The sequence below is a fragment of the Podarcis raffonei genome, chromosome 4 (assembly GCF_027172205.1).
Source record: "Podarcis raffonei isolate rPodRaf1 chromosome 4, rPodRaf1.pri, whole genome shotgun sequence".
NCBI lineage: Eukaryota > Metazoa > Chordata > Lepidosauria > Squamata > Lacertidae > Podarcis > Podarcis raffonei.
In genome coordinates, this window is record NC_070605.1 from 66,566,288 (window position 1) to 66,585,565 (window position 19,278).

The 19,278-nt window shown below is 40.5% G+C and overlaps 1 protein-coding gene across 2 annotated transcripts in view; it reads right to left on the reverse strand.

The window, feature by feature from the left end:
* The window catches only part of CDKL5 (cyclin dependent kinase like 5), a 66,021-nt gene that overhangs the window by 43,074 nt on the left and 3,669 nt on the right, over positions 1–19,278 (reverse strand). For both annotated transcript variants that reach the window (XM_053387121.1, XM_053387120.1), the window contains exons 2-3: positions 9,643–9,859; positions 5,628–5,662 (exon numbers count right to left, since the gene is read on the reverse strand). In XM_053387121.1, coding sequence (XP_053243096.1) covers positions 5,628–5,662; positions 9,643–9,706 — 99 coding nt within the window. In that variant the 5' untranslated portion in view covers positions 9,707–9,859. The remainder of the gene's footprint in view (positions 1–5,627; positions 5,663–9,642; positions 9,860–19,278) is intronic.

Sequence of the window (19,278 nt, forward strand, 5' to 3'; positions counted from 1 at the left end):
AATTAGTAAGCAAGCTCTTGACTTTTCAATAATCCTGTTTTGACTAGGGAGGGTCCCCCCCCCCAGACACCAGAATTCATACACTCTGGCCTTTTGGATCTTGTGATCCTTCAAGTGTAAGAAAGGCCCATCCCACACATAACTTCCCTGTGTTTATCCAGGTTGAAGATGGTGGCATATAAGAATCATTTAACAAAAAAGTTTTTTGTTTAACAAGCTGTGTTTTAAAAGGCTTCCCTATTCACCCAGCTTCCAAAAAGCCAAGAAATTGCAGCTCTTAAGGGCCACACCCTGAACAGACATATCATTTAAGCAATAGTGCCGTAAGAGACACTGCACCTGCTACTCTACTGTCTATAGAGCCCTTGTCCAAGGAACAGGAGATGACCACTGCTGAGATGACCAGTTGGCAATCCTCCAGATAATGTTATTTCCTATTCATAATATACTGATTCTAACCCAATAAAGGCTTTGAACATTCCATGTATTGTTTCTCTGTCAGCAGGCACTGGTACACATGGGTTCTTCCCTCACACCCTCTCTAGTATGATTTAGCTTCAGCTGGCCTCGGGATAGGATTCTGAGTGGGTGGAGTGAACATGAACCATGATGAGCTCAGAAGTAGTAGTCCCTCTTCTCTATGCTCAATCAAGCACCCTGTACTGTGAGGAGAGGGGGCAGTCCTCTAGATAATTTACTACGGTCAAAGACCAGCTCACATAACATAACACAATAAAAAACAACGTTCATAAAGATAAAATATACAATCGGAACAGATTGCAGCAATAGCTCATGAGTTAAAACTGAGATATATACATACACCTGTACAACTGAGATTTGGGCTACCATAAAAAATTGACCCTGAGGCGCCCCAAAGGGCAACTTCAGCATTTCCCTAGTAAGCTATTTTATTCTAGAGGATGATCTGTGCCTACAAATCTGGGCACAGAATCTGGCTACCAGTCAGGTCATCTTATGATCTTTGCCTAAGAGGAGAGAATTAAGTTTAGACTTGTCTGAAAGATCGGTGAGCCTCTTCAGCAAAGGGTCAATGGTGTCTCTAAGAATCTCAACATAAAAAGTAGGGGGCAGTCCTCTCAGAGTGCACAAATAGGTGGGTACTGCTGCCAGGGTATATGAGCCAGCCTGGTGGAGAAGGGCTGGGCTGGTTATGTGGGTTGCCAAGTGAGGGGGTGGGCCAAAAGGGCTGGTTCTCCCATGGGGGAGGCAGACTATTATTTTATGCAACAGTACTAATTGACCTAGGTGTGCCTGGGTGTCTAGGTCTGTAGGAATGCCACCTAGCAGGGACACCTCCTTCATTTTGACTGATAGGCCAGCCCTGCCAGGTAGCATTCCAGCAATTGTTAATTATGCCTCTTGTTGCCACTATTTGCCTTGGGTTCCTTAGACTCCCTTCCTGAAAGAGTTCTATATATTCTGGCCCCCTCCCAATGGATGCTTGATGAAAATCTTTTTTCCCTTCAGTAGGTCTTGACCCTGTTCCACAGAGGGCTGTGAAAGCACCTCTCCAGGGCTCTTGCCTAGAGAGCTATGTAAGCTCTCTGTATTCTACTCAAAAACAGTGGCTGTGAGTAACATAAAGGGTATTCGAGGTAGAGGCTAGCAATACAGTCATACCTCGGGTTAAAGTAGCATTGGGATGAATATTTTCGGATTGCGCTCCGCGGCTACCCAGAAGTAACAGAGCGCTTTACTTCCAGGTTTTGCCGCTCGCGCAGACGCTCAAAATGACGTCACGCGCATGCGCGGAAGCGCCAAATTGCAACCCACACGCGTGCATGCATGCGGACGCAAGATGTGTTCACTTCTGGATGCGAACGGGACTCTGGAACAGATCCCGTTCGCATCCAGAGGTACCACTGTACAGGGGTAACTGCTAACTGTGGCATTGGGCCTTATAAAGTGTAATCTTGCATTCTGTCTGTATTGTGTGGCAGGGGGCTGTGATCAGTGGGCAGCTGCATTCTTTTCCATAGATCCCACGGGTATATAGGCCATTTTCTGGTTGTGAGTTTCCCCACTACCAGACACAGGGGACACTGGCCATTCTGCCAGTGTATCTTTGGTCTGAAATAACATGAACACAGATTGCGAAAAGACTGCAACTAAGATTGATTATATGAGTTTAAATTGATTATTTTATTAATTGTTGACTAAATTTGCACACACATATGGAAAGAATATTTCTGAAGCAAGAAGGTATCAGTTATTTATTATACATGTCTCATGGCACAGTGCTCTGTGAGAGTCCAAATCTACCTCAGCACCTGTATTGCAGGACAAAAGATTTCTGCCTAGCCTACTTTCAGTTTACACCAATAATGTACAGTAGAATGGCTGCATACCTGCACTGCAGGGAGTTGGACTTGGTGTCCCTTCCAACTCTACAATTCTATGCTTCTGTGACCATGGTTCAAACTCTTACAACTAAAACAAGCCCACTGCAAACGATGGATTGTGAACCTGTTTTAAGCCACAAATATTCACTTCATATGAAAGCTGTCAAGATTTATGGAATATGAAATTAAACGTGGCATAAATTCTTCTTCTGGAGGAGAAGGGAGCTCATGAATTCAAGCCTTCACTACAGCTCATTCTAGCTTGCACACTTAGCACTATATACAAGCCAGCTGCAAATGTCCTTGAGCATCTCAAGAAGCACTTCAATGCAAAGTCTTTCCCAGAGTCAAAAATCCCAAGCGGCTTGGGAGAAAAGGATTATGTCTTCTATAAAACAGAAGGCCAAGAACACAACAACCCCTGACTAGCAAAGTGACCAGATAACATCCTTAAGATATTTTTCAGTTTCTTCATCATATTAAATAAAACATTCTCAATTGGACTCAATAAAAAGTAAAATTGTCACAAACACACTTCTCTTCCCCTACTAAAAAAAACCAACCCACACCAAACACACCCAGTGAATATTCTTATCTTCTTCCAACCACCTTACAATTTATTCACTATCAATCACACAAAATCTCACAGGGATAAAATTTAAAAGGGCAGTGCCAACACCCAGTTCCCTCACATTCAAACGAGGCAATGGAAGTGCTGAATTGGTGCCTGGAATCAGAAGGAGGCTGGATGAAGGCCTATAAACTGCAGCTCATTCATGATAAAATGGGCTGGTGGTTTCTTTATTCTGACAGATGGTGTTCAACCTGTTCTGAATGGGGTTGCACTCTCTGTAAAGGATTGCATTTGTAGTTTGGGAGTCCAATGCTGGACTCAACACTGCCAAGAGAGGCCACTTGTCTCTGTGGCAAGGAGCACCTTCAATCATTTTAGAAACTGAACAAGTTATGGTCTCACATTAGGCAGAGAGCCTGGTCTCAGTTACCCAAGCTTTGGCAATACCGAGGATTGACTACTATAATGTATTGAACATAGGGCTGCCTCTGAAGATTACGTGTAAACTTCCATTAGCTCAAAATCCAGGCATCCTGCTGTTGACTGAGGCTAGTCAGTCAAAACATCACTCCAGGATTTTAAGCCCAACATACTCATATTTGACTTCAAAGAGTAATGATTTGACTTCAAGATATTGTAGAGCTCAAATAGGTGCAGAACAGGGCACCCAAAAGGTTCATTGGGTCAAAAAAGTCCCCTGTAATGAAAGATTCTAAACTTTCTAGTTTAGAAAAAAGGGGAGCACAATTGAGGTGAGGGAATAACACAACAAAGGTGTAAAAAGATTATGCACAGTGTGCAGAAATAATTTTTCTTCGTGTCTACTGTTCTGTTTTACATTTAATTACAACACTTGGTTGAGTGGCTTTCTATTTAGTTTTAAATTATTTCTAAATCTTCATCTTTTGCCATTTCTATTACACAATAATTTCAATATCAACACCTCAAAAAGTTTTGATGGGCTGTCTCAGCACAGTGAAGTCAGCAAAATAATTTAAGTTTAAAATAAATAATTAAAGTTACAAATGAATGCACTACATTTCTGAACAATTATCCTATTTTCTACGACAGATTAATTTATATATTTGTCTTCTTACAGTCTTTAGTGGCTATCTGGTCATATTTTCATCTGTCATGTACTTCAATACTGTTTTATCCCTAGCTTTCATATTATAAGTGATTTGCTTTTCAAATCTTTCTTGGCCTATTTTACTGGAAACTTAACATTTTATCTTTCCAGTATTTGCACTCTTTTACATTACCTTCATTCAGAAGCAGAAAATGGATAAGGTTCTTTCATATGAAAGAACAAAGTGCTAGAGTAAACACTAATGCTGATTAGATGCAGATATGTGCTAATCACAGTATTTCATATTGTTCTCAGAGCTTCAGATTAAAGCTTCATTCACGTATACTGAACTACATTTACTGAAAGCAGCACCTCCGGTATTACATGCAACACCAGTTGTGTTTGTGGAAACATTTTCACACACCTGTATGCTGCAATCCTAGGCACACTTGCTTAGAAAATATTACATTGGGATTTAAAACCAGTGATATTTCTTTCCAAAATAAATAAGCTGAGGATCTGGATATAAATGTTGAGAATCAGTGCTCTTCAATACATTCACTGCATGTGATTATTTTATGTTCTCAGTAACTTCACAGAAGCTAGCTTTTGGACTAGGTATTTTCATCTTGTTTAACATAAGATATGTAGTGGCTTTTGAGCCTGACTGGTTTGAGCAGTTTTTTAAATCAGAGAAGTCATTTTTCATGGAACTGCAGGCAACTCCGGAGTCTTCTGCTGAGTAACTTAAATGCTAAGCAGGTGGAAGACATGAAAAATTTGTCTGTGCAATTCAGACTACAGACAGTGAGATTGTGATTGAACATCAAAAGGCTTATGTTTATATTCCCCCCCCATATTATGAGGTTAGATATACATGGCTATTTCACCCATACTTTTGAAAGAAGGCAAGCAAAAAAATGAACACAAGGTTCAGAATTGTACACATAGCTTGTGCACAATTAAAAGAAAATGCTCCTTTAAGTACTAGTGATGACTTGCATAACAAAGTGGAACTTCTTACTTTTTAAAAAAACAATGGTTCCTTATCATGAATCAGAAACTTTATAAAACACAGCTTTCTTTTTTAAAAACATGGTTCCACCTTTTCCGTAATGTTCCCTCTGAAACTTAGCTACCACAAGGAGCTTACTGTAAAATCCTCTGGAGGACATAGGATTTGGTCCAACACAAATCAAAACAACAGGTGGGATTCAATCAATGAGTCCCCTTAGCAATGAGTCCTCTGTGAAAGGGCTTGGACTGCATGTGGGGAAAGAGTGGAAGAGTGTTCTGCCCAGCAAGTCCCTGAAGGAAGGGATACCTTCACACAAATATAAACAAATCTTAAAGGAACTCCCTTCTGCCTTTACCTCACAGCAAAACCCTTCCCTCTACTGAGACAAGCCCTAGTTTATGATTTGTGCTTGCTCTGCAAACCAGAATCAAATATTAGTTTGTTTCAGACAAAACAGTAGACAATGGGTTGCCTCAAACTAGGAAGAGAGGGAAGAAGGGATGCCAAATCAGCTCTGCATATGGTAGCAATTTACTCTAAATTTTATCTATACAATTTCATCATGGAAACTTGAATTACACAGCTTAAAAGTATTTTTCTTACCTTGTGCCTGCACTTAAGAACAACTCCATAGGCTCCTAGACCACCATTTTAAAAAAGAGGGGGGAAAGAGGTTAGCTAACAGAAGGCAGGAATTGTTATATATACAAGCATAGACAATTAAAATATACCCACACACCCCTCCTCATTATTTAGACCAAATGCTGTAACATTTAGTAATATGAGGCAACTCTGAATACACTGAAAATTGGCTAGTAAGTTTTCAAATTCTTTGATTCTTTTACATAGTTTGAAACCATGGATGCTTGTATCTTTCAATAGAAAGCAGAACTCTATAAAGGAATAAACACATGCACACAAATGTACTTTTGAATGTCTGCAGCATAAAAATACAGAGGTGATAGAAATGCTGTTATATCATCAGCTTTATTTTTAAGGAGTAATGAGCAAACGTTGGACCAGCAAAGCTTACGCAGGGAAGCTTAGGCTGTCCAACAATAATATATACTTTCCTTTACATTAAAAGTGTCTAAAAGCATTTCAGAAATTAGTACCAAGATGCTACGTTATTAAGTAGATGAGTCTGCATCCAGAAATCAATCTGCCAGACACAGTAGAACATATCCTTTTCTGCTGTCCATTGTACAACCAGCAACTCAAACGTGTGCTGTCCCCTTTCTTGGGTAGTCTAACATCACAGCACAATGAAAATATCAGATTCTATCTGTCTGACATTAACCCGGAAGTAACTGCAAGGGTGGCTGAGTTTTTATTAATGGTATCTCTCAGAGTGGTGAATGGCACTAGTTAGCAGGAAGAAACTCCAATGAAAATCCTCGTTATTACATATTTTTACATGGCTGTTTATTGGTATATATTTTAAAATTTTACATATGGATGTTTTATGATGGCTTATATTTGTAATGCCTAAAAAAGGTTTGGTGAAGCAAGCATCTAGAAATTTGTATCAGTTTATTCACTACTGATATGTGCTTTACACACACTGATACACAAGAAAGAAATGCATGTTAATGCTAGGGATCAAAACTGGAGCCAGGAAAATAATGCACTTGGCAACAACATTTTCTTTGCAAAAGGAAAAGGAACAGCCTTGTCTCTTGAGGGTTTCTGGACATTAGGCAAGCACTGCATACTTTGCAAGCTCGATAGAGCAGACGGGTTCTTACTGAGCTCGCATGAAAGTGTATAAAACAGTGAGACAGCTTGTTTTGAGTGATTATGATTAAGGAGAGGCCCCATCCTTTTCTAGGTTTCAGAGAAGCAGGGGAATTCCCTCCCTGCTTCATACACCAAGATTTAAAGCAGGGAAATAAAGAAACACTATTAGCTATTAGAATATCTGTATTATGGTATGTTGGTATGTAGGGTGTGTGTGTGTGTGTGTGTGTGTGTGTGTGTGTGTGTACACCACTTTTTATTTCTAAAATATATACCAAAGCTCTTTATACAGCCATAAAAATCACAATAAAGATACAACACACACAATCAATTTTTCTATTTAAAAAAAAAATCAATCGCAGTAAATGAGGGACATCCAGAAATAGCAGTAGTGGTCAGGACTAAATAGAAATAGTTTTAATTGTAGGCCAGCATCAGTGCCTGTCTAATCTCAGTGGGGAGATCATTCCACATGATAGTTACCACCTCCATGAAAACCCCTCCATATCATTCCTGTATGTATGGTATGGTGATATGGACAAAAGGAACTCCCTGCAGAGATCCCAAGGACCAAGATGAGACTACCTAAGGCTACCTGGTCCCAAGCTGTTTAGGGCCTTATCACACTAATGTTGTAACAGAACTTTGTCTGTCAGAAGAGAATATGCTAGCAATAGATACCGTTAGAGAGAGAGAGAGAGAGAGAGAGAGAGAGAGAGAGAGAGAGGGAGAAAATTGAAGGCTGTATGATAGTTAATGCTTCCCATAGTGGACAGTTATTCTCCTTCTCTCCAGAAAAAAGATTTTGTAGGTTGCTTGTAGAGTTTTTAAAAATTTATTTTGGCATAGCCTGTGCACCAGTAGCTTCCTCATACCATCATTAGCTCTCTCTAAAAAAAAGCATTATCTTGTCCCTAACTATTATATACTGCATCCAAGAGTATTAAAAGAACTGGCAGATGTGATCTCAGAACCACTGGCAGTCATCTTTGAGAATTCCTGGAGAACAGGCGAAGTCCCGGTAGACTGGAGGAGGGCAAATGTTGTCCCTATTTTCAAAAAGGGGAAAAGAGAGGACCCAAATAATTACTGCCCAGTCAGTCTGACATCAATACCAGGGAAGATTCTGGAGCAGATCATTAAGCAAACAGTCTGTGAGCACCTTGAAAGGAATGCTGTGATAACCAATAGTCAGCATGGATTTCTGAAAAATAAGTCATGTCAGACTAACCCGATCTCGTTTTTTGACAGAATTACAAGCCTGGTAGATGAAGGGAACGCAGTGGATGTAGCCTACCTTGATTTCAGCAAGGCATTTGACAAGGTGCCCCATGATATTCTTGTAAAGAAGCTGGTAAAATGCGGTCTTGACTATGCTACCACTCAGTGGATTTGTAACTGGCTGACTGACCGAACCCAAAGGGTGCTCATCAATGGTTCCTCTTCATCCTGGAGAAGAGTGACTAGTGAGGTGCCACAGGGATCTGTCTTGGGCCCAGTCTTATTCAACATCTTTATCAACGACTTGGATGATGGACTCAAGGGCATCCTGATCAAATTTGCAGATGACACCAAACTGGGAGGGGTGGCTAACACCCCAGAGGACAGGATCACACTTCAAAACGACCTTGACAGATTGGAGAACTCGGCCAAAACAAACAAGATGAATTTTAACAGGGAGAAATGTAAAGTATTGCACTTGGGCAAAAAAAATGAGAGGCACAAATACAAGATGGGTGACACCTGGCCTGAGAGCAGTACATGTGAAAAGGATCTAGGAGGCTTGGTTGACCACAAACTTGACATGAGCCAACAGTGTGACGCGGCAGCTAAAAAAGCCAATGCAATTCTGGGCTGCATCAATAGGAGTATAGCATCGAGATCAAGGGAAGTAATAGTGCCACTGTATTCTGCTCTGGTCAGACCTCACCTGGAGTACTGTGTCCAGTTCTGGGCACCACAGTTCAAGGAGGACACTGAGAAACTGGAACGTGTCCAGAGGAGGGCAACCAAAATGGTCAAAGGTCTGGAAATGATGCCTTATGAGGAACGGCTAAGGGAGCTGGGCATGTTTAGCCTGGAGAAGAGGAGGTTAAGGGGTGATATGATAGCCATGTTCAAATATATAAAAGGATGTCACATAGAGGAGGGAGAAAGGTTGTTTTCTGCTGCTCCAGAGAAGCGGACACGGAGCAATGGATCCAAACTGCAGGAAAGAAGATTCCACCTAAACATTAGGAAGAACTTCCTGACAGTAAGAGCTGTTCGACAGTGGAATTTGCTGCCAAGGAGTGTGGTGGAGTCTCCTTCTTTGGAGGTCTTTAAGCAGAGGCTTGACAACCATATGTCAGGAGTGCTCTGATGGTGTTTCCTGCTTGGCAGGGGGTTGGACTTGATGGCCCTTGTGGTCTCTTCCAACTCTATGATTCTATTAAGAATACGTTGAAAGCACAAAGAGGTGATTCAGAAGTCAAAAGAGTGCATGATGTTAGATGTTGTGTTATTAGTTAAAGTTTAGTGGTGTTATTGGGGTATTTTTTTGTTTGTATGTCCTAATTGTTTCTTTTTCTTTAATGTTTTGTGTAAAGTGATTTGCAATAAAAAAATTTTTTTTTGAAAAAACTTGTCCCTAACTATAACCATATTTGGAGGTCCAAAAGAGATTCCTGTAGACACCATCTTATTTTTATTCTCCCTCTTGTTATGTCTGTGCACCTTCATGAACATAGTCCCAAAATGAACTAAAAAAGGACACAACAACAACAACAACAACAACAACAATTTTATTATTTATATGCCGCCCATCTGACTGGGTTGCCCCAAGCACTCTAGGTGGCTCGCAACAAAATATTAAAAACACAATAAAACATGTGCTTACCTTCACCAACAACCCCAAGGATCTCAAATTTATTCATCACATTACCAATATTAGGAATCTTCATGAAGACAAATTCCTCATGGGACAACAGTCACACAACATGGCATAGAGAAAAGCTGAAGGCTTTGCAGACTGAAGAGAAGGTTTTTGATAGTAGAGTCTATCAATATAGATTTCTTCTTTCTTACAGTCATGTATTTAACTTTGTGGGAGATTCCTGTGCAGAAATAAAATAAGTGGCATCAGCTAACACTGTTTCACAAAACAATCAATGGCAGATTCACTATATCGGCAATTATTTGCACTCCAGAAGTTATGACTCAAACCCCATCAAAAGAGACACACACTTTTTACAGAAAAATAATTCAAGAAGCTTCAGCCCAGTTTTACATTGTGGTTAAAACAGAAGCACAGCATGCTGTCCTTTGATCGTTCAAGTTGTTAAGAGCTAGAGAAGTGCACAAAGGCCTGGGTGTACAGATGTTGTCATGATGCTTATGCCTCAAGTGCATCATTAGCCATCCTGTACAAGCAGTAACTATTTCACGTGGGGGTTCCATTCCTGGCTACCCATACCACCCACACCCCATTCTGCCCTCTTCTGGGTCCAAAAGGACCCACACGTTGGAAATTATGCATCAGTTGGATGCGCCTAAAATTCCACCTGTATTTGAAGGCAGACTGTATTGTTGCTTTGGAAAAGAGGACACTTAAAGTTGCATGGTATATGCAAGGCATGCTACCCCTAGGTGGTGGCTAGGAGTATCCCAAAATGTTTTAATATTAATTCATAGTTTTAAAGAAACCATGAAAAAGTTTGATACTGTATTTTTAAAGTTTGAGAATACGTAAAGATATGTGTCATTATTAAGTTAAATGAAGTTAAAAAACTAAGATGTAGCATCATTCCAATAAAACATTTTACGCAACTGGACCAATACCATGGTTTTAATTAGAAAAGTAAAACAATAAAATCATACAATATGAGCTCTTTAAGTGCAGAATGGGGAGGGGGGCACTTTGTAACAGAATCAAGGCTAAAGCTTTACACAAAGGAAGAAATCAACCAAATTGACTGAGGAACAAATTATCTTTACATATCTGCCCTGGAAACAGAGAAGCTCATGTGAAACAAGACTTGAGGGTAGGAATGAATCTAATTAATTAAATAAGCATATGCGTATAGATCAATGAACCAATCTGTTGGGCTTTGCAACCCTAAAAACAAAGCTGCATTGCTATTTTTAGTGCACCCAAATACAGGTAATGTGTAACTTATGCACATTTATTTACAATTTATTTACAAGCCTATCAGATACAACCAAAATCAGCGGTTACCAACATAATGCAGTAGGTGGTTTATAATTTTTTTGGATCTCATTCAGAAGGACCTTGTAACTTACCTTACGATGGAAGAAGACCTCACAACTGTTTGATACTGGAGAACTCTAAATGCTGATTTGTTTAAAATGTATAGGACTTGATATTCATGGAAAAACTGACTTACAAAGTTGAAGGCCAAAGGAACGACACACGATCAGACAAATTCTATAAACATGGTTCAGCTTTATTTACTAAGCAACTACAAAAGAACATAGCTCTGGACTACCAGCAACTTACGGGGACATATGGAAATATACTTTTATTTGAAGGAGAATTATCTGTGTGTATTTGAATGGGACTGGGGTTTGGGAGGTGGGTAGGAAGGAGTTTTTCTTTTTGATTATGTTTATGTATTATGAAAACGACAAAGCAGCTTTTAAAAAGAAGGCGACGAACAAGCATTAAAAAGATCCCAGAACAGCTGCGTTTTTAACATGTTCTTCTTAAGGTCTAAGATTATTCCCACTTTTCAGGAAAGGGGTGGGGCTATTTGTTTGTTTGTTTTTGGAAGGTGAAAACTATAACCTGCAAAGTTGTGCTTATCCTAATACAGCAAAGCTAGAAATCTGGTTATATTTGGTAGTCAGTATATATGCAACAATGTTGCTGACTATCGCTTCTTCCCCTGAGAGTTGTCCTGTAGGGTGTTCAGGGATTAGTTCTGTCTCCAAACCTTTTATTCTAATCAATAGCAAGTTCAATTAACAAAGGTAGATAAAAACGTACTAACAGAGCAATCCTAGCTGGGGCAGGGGAAGATCAGAGCAGCAGACAACTGTTGCATATGAAGCCTTGCTGGTTCCTACTATCAGAGTGGAATGGCCGTGGAGCAGCTACCAATTCTAAAACAATTTCCTATTTAACTGTACTTCTTTCTTTTTCTTTTTTTTAAATGTCTACATGAAATTGCTGTAGGTTGTTGAGTTTATAGAATGCAGTTTCTTCAATATGCTGATGAAACTGAACTAGAGATTGTGAAAAAGACTGATCATCCCAGGCTAATCAAGATAAAAGACTTTAAAATTGCACTGAATTTTATGGCAGATGGGGATCTGTTTGACAAAATTCTGTATCCAAAAAGATGAAGCAAATCTTGTACAGACATTGGTGTTCCCTTGATCTGGACTGGGAATGGGCCCCAGTGTTACTTACTCCCTCCTGTCAAGCCAACTCTCTTCATGCCTCCTGCTCCTAGTCATAGTTCACAATTACAGCTCTATCCATGTTAGTCATGGTTATTTCTAACCTGCATAGGCCCCTACCCAAGCACTTGATCAACTCTAGCTCTAGCTTGTTTCATGTAATTTCTACTAAGCCATCTTATGGTTCAAATCAGAAGGGAATACACATTATTCATTTACTTAAAATGCAAATGTTTTGTACATTAACAAGACAGATAATTCATTTTCTTTATCCCTCCTCCAGAATGCTCAATCCAGAGAGGGTACATTTATTTTTAGTAATGCAACACAGCTGAACACAAACTGGCATGCATTAGAGAATGTGAATCTATTCAGCATTGTTGAATGTATACTCTCCAACTCTGCATCCAGAATATTTCTTTTACAAGCAAATTATAAACTGGTTTTACGGGACTGTCAACACAAATTATCAAACTCCTTATATGAATGAATATTAACCAATTGAGATGAGAGTGTCTTACAGCCCTGCACCAACCAAAATTATAACATTCTACGTACCCCACAAATGAGGCAGAAAAACAGAAGGCTCTTACAGGCTAACAAAACATCAAGAAACTGGAGAACAGGTTTTAGTTTGGCACAGCCCTAGTCTAATCATAAACTTTACTAGACCTCATTTGCAATTTGCTACTGGCATCAAGCTGTATCTGCAAGCAAAGGCCTGGAATCACATGGCAGCAACATTTTAACATCTGCACCATCTCACAAGGTGTCCCTGGCAGTGTTAGAAATTCAGATATATAAGCTAAGTGCCAAATGGCTCCTTAAACCAAGGTTACAGTTGCCAAAATGGAATGTTTAGTTGCCATTTTTGGGCAAGACAGTTCTAAAGTCTTATTTTTCAAATGATGGATTGAGTGTGGTTGATTCTCAGTTAAACATCTGGCTAGTTCAGATGACAACTTTGAGCTTTGAGAACTTAAGAAGAAAAGTTGCTTGATCCAGGGGCAGTCCACATATATACTGGCCTATTCCAACCTCTATTTCTTACTGGTGACTGCTCCTGCTCAGGATGCACTAGAGAAGCATTTTGGTACTGGAAATTCATTCTGATTGGGCAGATAAAATATAACTGATAGAATTCTACAGAATGGGATATTAGTGTGTGAAAACAGTCCAGATCCAATGATCGCCAGGCATGCACCTCCAGATGGTGAATATATCAAACACCATCCTGGCGCCCAGGCATAGTCACTTGGTTGCAAGTGATCGAAAGCCAGGTGCAAAATGTGCCTGGCACCTGGCTAATTTCAAACACTGGTCCCTGGCAAAACATACACTTCATATATGTCTTCATCTCAGTCCCTAGTATCTCTGGTCAAGCTACCTCAGGTGGGTTCACTAGAAAAGTCATCTGTTTAGGTTCTGAGGCAATCAAGTCAAGGGACACAATATTCAATTAGATAACCCATCAGCCTGACACTATACAAAGCTGGTTTGTAAGAAACGTTCTTAGGAGCCACTGATTGTATTGTACGCTCATGCAAGAACAATAAATACAATTCAACGAGTTTAACAAAAGTTCTTTGTACACCAACTCTTGGTGGTTACAGTATACAACAGCAAACAAAGGCATTCTTTTTAAAGACAAAAATGCATGAATTAACAAGAAATCAAAATTGCTATTATCTATATTATTGGGAAAGATTGAGGGCACAAGGAGAAAGGGATGACAGAGGACGAGGTGGTTGGACAATATTCTCCAAGCTACTAACATAAGTTTGACCAAACTGCGGGAGGCAGTGGAAGACAGAAGTGCCTGGCATGCTCTGGTCCATGGGGTCACGAAGAGTCGGACACGACTAAACAACAACAACAATATTATTATTACAGTGGTACCTCGGGTTAAGAACTTAATTCATTCTGGAGGTCTGTTCTTAACCTGAAACTGTTCTTAACCTGAAGCACCACTTTAGCTAATGGGGCCTCCTGCTGCTGCCACGCCGCCGGAGCACAATTTCTGTTCTCATCCTGAAGCAAAGTTCTTAACCCGAGGTAATATTTCTGGGTTAGCGGAGTCTGTAACCTGAAGCATATGTAACCCGAGGTACCAGTGTATAATGCAGCAAACAAAAAGCACACAAACCAGTCAAAGCAACCTGCACAAGATGAAAAAAATTGCTTGCAGGCTCTTGGTCTTATCGATTTATGTGAAACCGTTTTAGCAAATAGCCCAAATAAAGCTTAAAACTAAGGGTAATATCAGATATAAAGATTTTCTCTAAGCAGGTAGCATCCACTACTATAGGAGTTCAGTCTATGAAGGTGTTTAGTGCACAGTCTAGTCCTGAGCTATAAATTAAATTTCAGGTATTGAAAACAAGTTATGGCCTACAACATATTCGCTCAACCATTCACCTTCTTAGTCTAACATCTAGCAGAAGAGTTGACCATAAGGATTCAGGAGGCAACAAGGGGGAAAGTGCCATCTATCTTGAATAAGACAATGGTAATGCCACACTGGAAGACATTATCGTTTGCTAATTGCAAATATTTACTTCTTGAGGAAGCTTATCAAGGGAGTGGTTGCCATGCAACTCCAGGCACTCTTGGATGGACCTGATCACCTGTATTTCAACTTTGCCTGGCTTTGGCAGAGAAACTGCCTCAGTTGTCACAATGGTTGACCTGTAATAAGAGACGGGACAAGGGGAGAGTGACCTGGATCTCTTAAAGCAGCAGTAGAGAACTGAATCTGACCAGCAAGCCACAAAGTTATCTTATCCCACCCCTTACATCCCAGATTTGATTAGTCATGACCATCCACCTTTCCACCGTCTGGCGTCACAATAGCATCAGGTGATTTTTTTGCCTACTCAGGTCTTGCAGAACATTTTTGCCTACACAGGTCTTACGAACAGTTTACAAAGCATTATCTTATGAAGTCCCTTGGAAAGGACTTTTTAAGCATCACAGATCAGCATCTCTCTCTTTGGCGAAACCAGGTATTTTACCTGCCCAGCAGCTGACATAGAGTAGGTGGGAACAGGCAAAATGGCCTAGCAGGCCAAATAAGGAGGTTTGGCAGGCCTAGTTAGACCTGCAGATCATAGGTTCCCTATCTCTCTCTTAGAGGTTTTCTAAGGATGCTCACCTTCTAGATAGGCTCTATTAGGAATGGGGGAACCACAGTTTTTGCTGCCCCATGCCTTAATAGCATCAATTCCAAAAGGTGTTGCTTGGGAACTTCTGCCAAGCTCCATGGCACTGATGCCACAGGATTCCATTTTATTCCCTATGCTTTTCAAAGTTTACCTGAAACCTTTGAGAACAAGGTTATCCTGAATTTTGGGCTTGGGTATCACCATGCAGATGACATTTCACACTCTCTGGTTTAGATTGGTTCTGCTGAGGTAGCAGAGGTTCTGGGAGGGTCTTTTTTGGGGAAGGGGAGATCTGGCCTATGGGTTAGCTACCACTACCTTAGTTCCTTTATGCCTACGTTTCTCTGGGTTCCACCCACTGAGTTTTGCAACTTATTGTAAAACTTCTTGGACATTTTTGATTACAGAGCGGTACACATTGTTTTTGTCTGGTCTTGATTGTCAGTGCTGCTTGAAGGTGATACAAGCACCATCAGTGACACCCCCCTGCCCCCACTTCTTGAGAACTGGACTTCCAACCTCAAGGCTAAGGAGAAGATGGCAGAAAGGCTGGAGTGTGTTTAGCCTCTACTAGTAGCCAAACCAGAAAATGGTCAGCGCCTTCACCATTTCTGAATGGACAAATGCCCACGGTGGGAATGAGATTGCAGAGTATCCAAACCATTTAGCCCCCACTTTCCTGTTTTAAACTTGCAGCTATGAAGGCAGGGTATGTGAGGCTTGGTTACCAAGGCAAACCAAAGCTATGGAACCATGTTCCCATCCTCTAGCTGTATTTTAAACTTATTCATTTATTTACTTAAATAAATGCATATCCCACCTTTTAGAAAAATCCTTAAGGCGGCAAGTAATATAAAGACAAACATTAAAATATATAAAGTATTCTAATAAGGCACAGTAAGTCAGTGCAATAATCATAAGTAAAATACTAGATATATAGAGGAAATAAAAAACCCACCATGACCAAGATAACAGCAAGCCCAACACTATACCCATCTAAAGCCTACTTTGTTGTGTTTGGTGGAGCCTGCTTGGGGTGAGAAAAAAGGAGGGAAAGGTGGTGCGTCTGCTCCCCCCTCCATCCATCTGAGAGACAAAGAGCATTTGGCAGCTTGACTTGACTGAGCTTAAATGCTTTTATTAGATGGTTGTTATAAACCACTGGCAACCTCAACCTTCTTGTAAAATGCCAAGATTATAATATATAATCTATATTATATGGGGGTTATAATCTATTACCATGGAGATATTAATAGCAGAGTATGCATAGGGTTGCTGTACAACAATCCCTTGCAGCCTAAACCAGACCTGCAACATGGGGATTGTTAGCAATTAACAGCATTACAGCATTGATATGTTTCTTATTAGAAACTAGTATTTATTCTTATTTTTGTGAAATCAACAGATAAAAAATTGTAATAGTGAAAACCCATCTGTAACTTTAGTTCACATAAAAAACATTTTTGCATCCTTTCATCCCATGAGAAGCCACCTGCAACCTCTAAAACCCTCTCTAAATGGTAAGAGGTCTATGCTGAACAGATGTGGGAAGGGGAGGGCTACTGGATCCAAGCCCAATTATTCCCACCTTTGCAGCTCACCATTTCCCTTCCCAATTGCTCAGGAGTCCCTTGATCCTCTATTAAGACTTTTAGGGGACACACATAGCTGCAGTGGGAAAGAGGAGATGCAAAACTTTCATTCCATTGACTTCCTTAAGTTATTTTAGGAACCAAGGAAGTATAGAGGTGCCAATAAGAACATAAAAATGAGAACAGTAGATAAAGTAGCCAAGAAACATATCTTAAATAAAAACAAAAACATAGCAGAATAGGTCAGAGGTCACATGGTGTTTAAAAATAGCAGTGATAGCATCATCCACACATGTGCCTAGGGAAATAGTGCCTTAATTTGATCACTACCACAAAGACAGCCCTCTATCTAACTACCAACATCCTACATCTCTGCCCTTCCCCCCTTGCTTGTGTGGAGGGGACAACAACAGTGAAAGCCCTGCCAAGATTGCTACAACTGTGACAGGGTATCAAGGATAAATTGTCTATAAATTGGCCTTCAAACGTTATAGAACAGGGAGGTCCAACACACAGTCCAAGGGCCACATGCAATCCTCAAGGCCTTTCTGGGCAGCCCTCAGCAACAATTGACACCCTTCTCACAGCCCTCCTTCTCAAAGCTGAGTCAGTGAGGCACTGGGCTTTGGGAATGCATGGGGGCTCTGACAGGGTCCTAGAGTCCTCCGGCCTCCTTCCCAAAGCCTAGTTAGCGCTTTCTCAGATTTGGAAAGGAGATGGGAAGGCTCTAGGACCCTGCCAGAGCCTCGCACCTCCTTCCCAAATCCCAGCACCTCACTTATCCAGCTTTGGGAAGGCTGCATGAGGGCTGGGGGGGGTGTCAAATTTTGGGCTCGCTCCACCCCCCCAAGTGCAACAAGGGAGTGTGCAGTCTGTGGGTTCCATGTCAGAGTATTCTTGCGGCCCACTTGGTATGAAAAGTTCGGCTGCCCTGTATATTCATCCATGCATACTTTGGCTATGGATTACTATCAAGTAGCATCTTGTATAGGTTTTGAAGGTCAGTTTATAGACATTTTATTCCCATCTTTGAATAAGTGTTTCCCTCCTAACTTGACTGTTAAAAAAAACAAACCCAAAATGAAGAAGGGGGAGAATTTAGGTTGGTTGCCTTCTCATTCCGCCTACCTACCCAGCTGGCTGGTCTTTGTCTATGCATTAACAGAAAAAACTAATAGTCACACTGTGTTACTGATAGATTTCAACACCATTTGTCAACTCAGATATGCTAACACAAAGCCATAAGCTCTGCCCTAGGAGTGACAATTTACAGAAGTCAAAGTATCATTCTAGGATGAAATACTTTACTAAACAGCATTTCTTACTACAAACTTCTATCCTAAAAACACTTATTTGGAAGCAAGTCGCATTGAATACAATGGATAAATATTCACACATCAGGCTGTGCATAAACTTAGCAATGATGTATGTACACTACATATTTGTTTACTAATTTGTGTATTACATCAATCAAGTAACATTATTCTTTGAATCAGTAGTCACATGAGACAACAAGCACAGCTCCCTATAAAATATTTTTTTTAAGAAACTGTTTACTGAAAGACCGAGCAAGAGATTCTGATAAATCATTGTTCTTAACCTGAATAAATCTCAATAAATATGATTTCAAAGATACGAATGTTATCAACAAGAAATCTTGTTTATCTTGAACAAGGCATTGTAAAAAATAGTAATGCTGCAATCCCATGCATACTAATTTTGAAGTAACTCATTGAAATGGACTTATCTGAGTGAGCATGCATAGGATCAAGCTACACTTCTACACAATGCATAAAAATAAAGTCTTAAATGAGGAATTGAATACAAGCCATGGAAAAGTGCAAAGTCATACTTAAGTGCATCAGTAATACAATAGCTTCCACACATGACATACAGTGGTACCTCGGGTTACCAACACTTTGGGTTACAAACTCCACTAACCCGGAAGTAGTTGCTCCAGGTTGAGAACTTTGCCCCAGGATGAGAATGGAAATCGCATGGTGGCGGCGCAGTGGCACTGGGAGGCCTCATTAGCAAAAGTGCACTTCAGGTTAAGAACGGTTTCGGGTTAAGAACGGACCCCCGGGATGAATTACGTTCATAACCCGAAGTACCATTGTACTATAGGTAAAAGGTAAAGGACCCCTGGACGGTTAAGTCCAGTCAAAGGTGACTATGGAGTGTGGTGCTCATCTCACTTCAGACTGAAGGAGCCAGCGTTTGTCCACAGACAGCTTTCAGGGTCATGTGGCCAGCATGACTAAACTGCTTCTGGTGCAACAGAACACCGCGACAGAAGCCAGAGCGCACAGAAATGCTGTTTACCTTTCTGCCACAGCAGTACCTATTTATCTA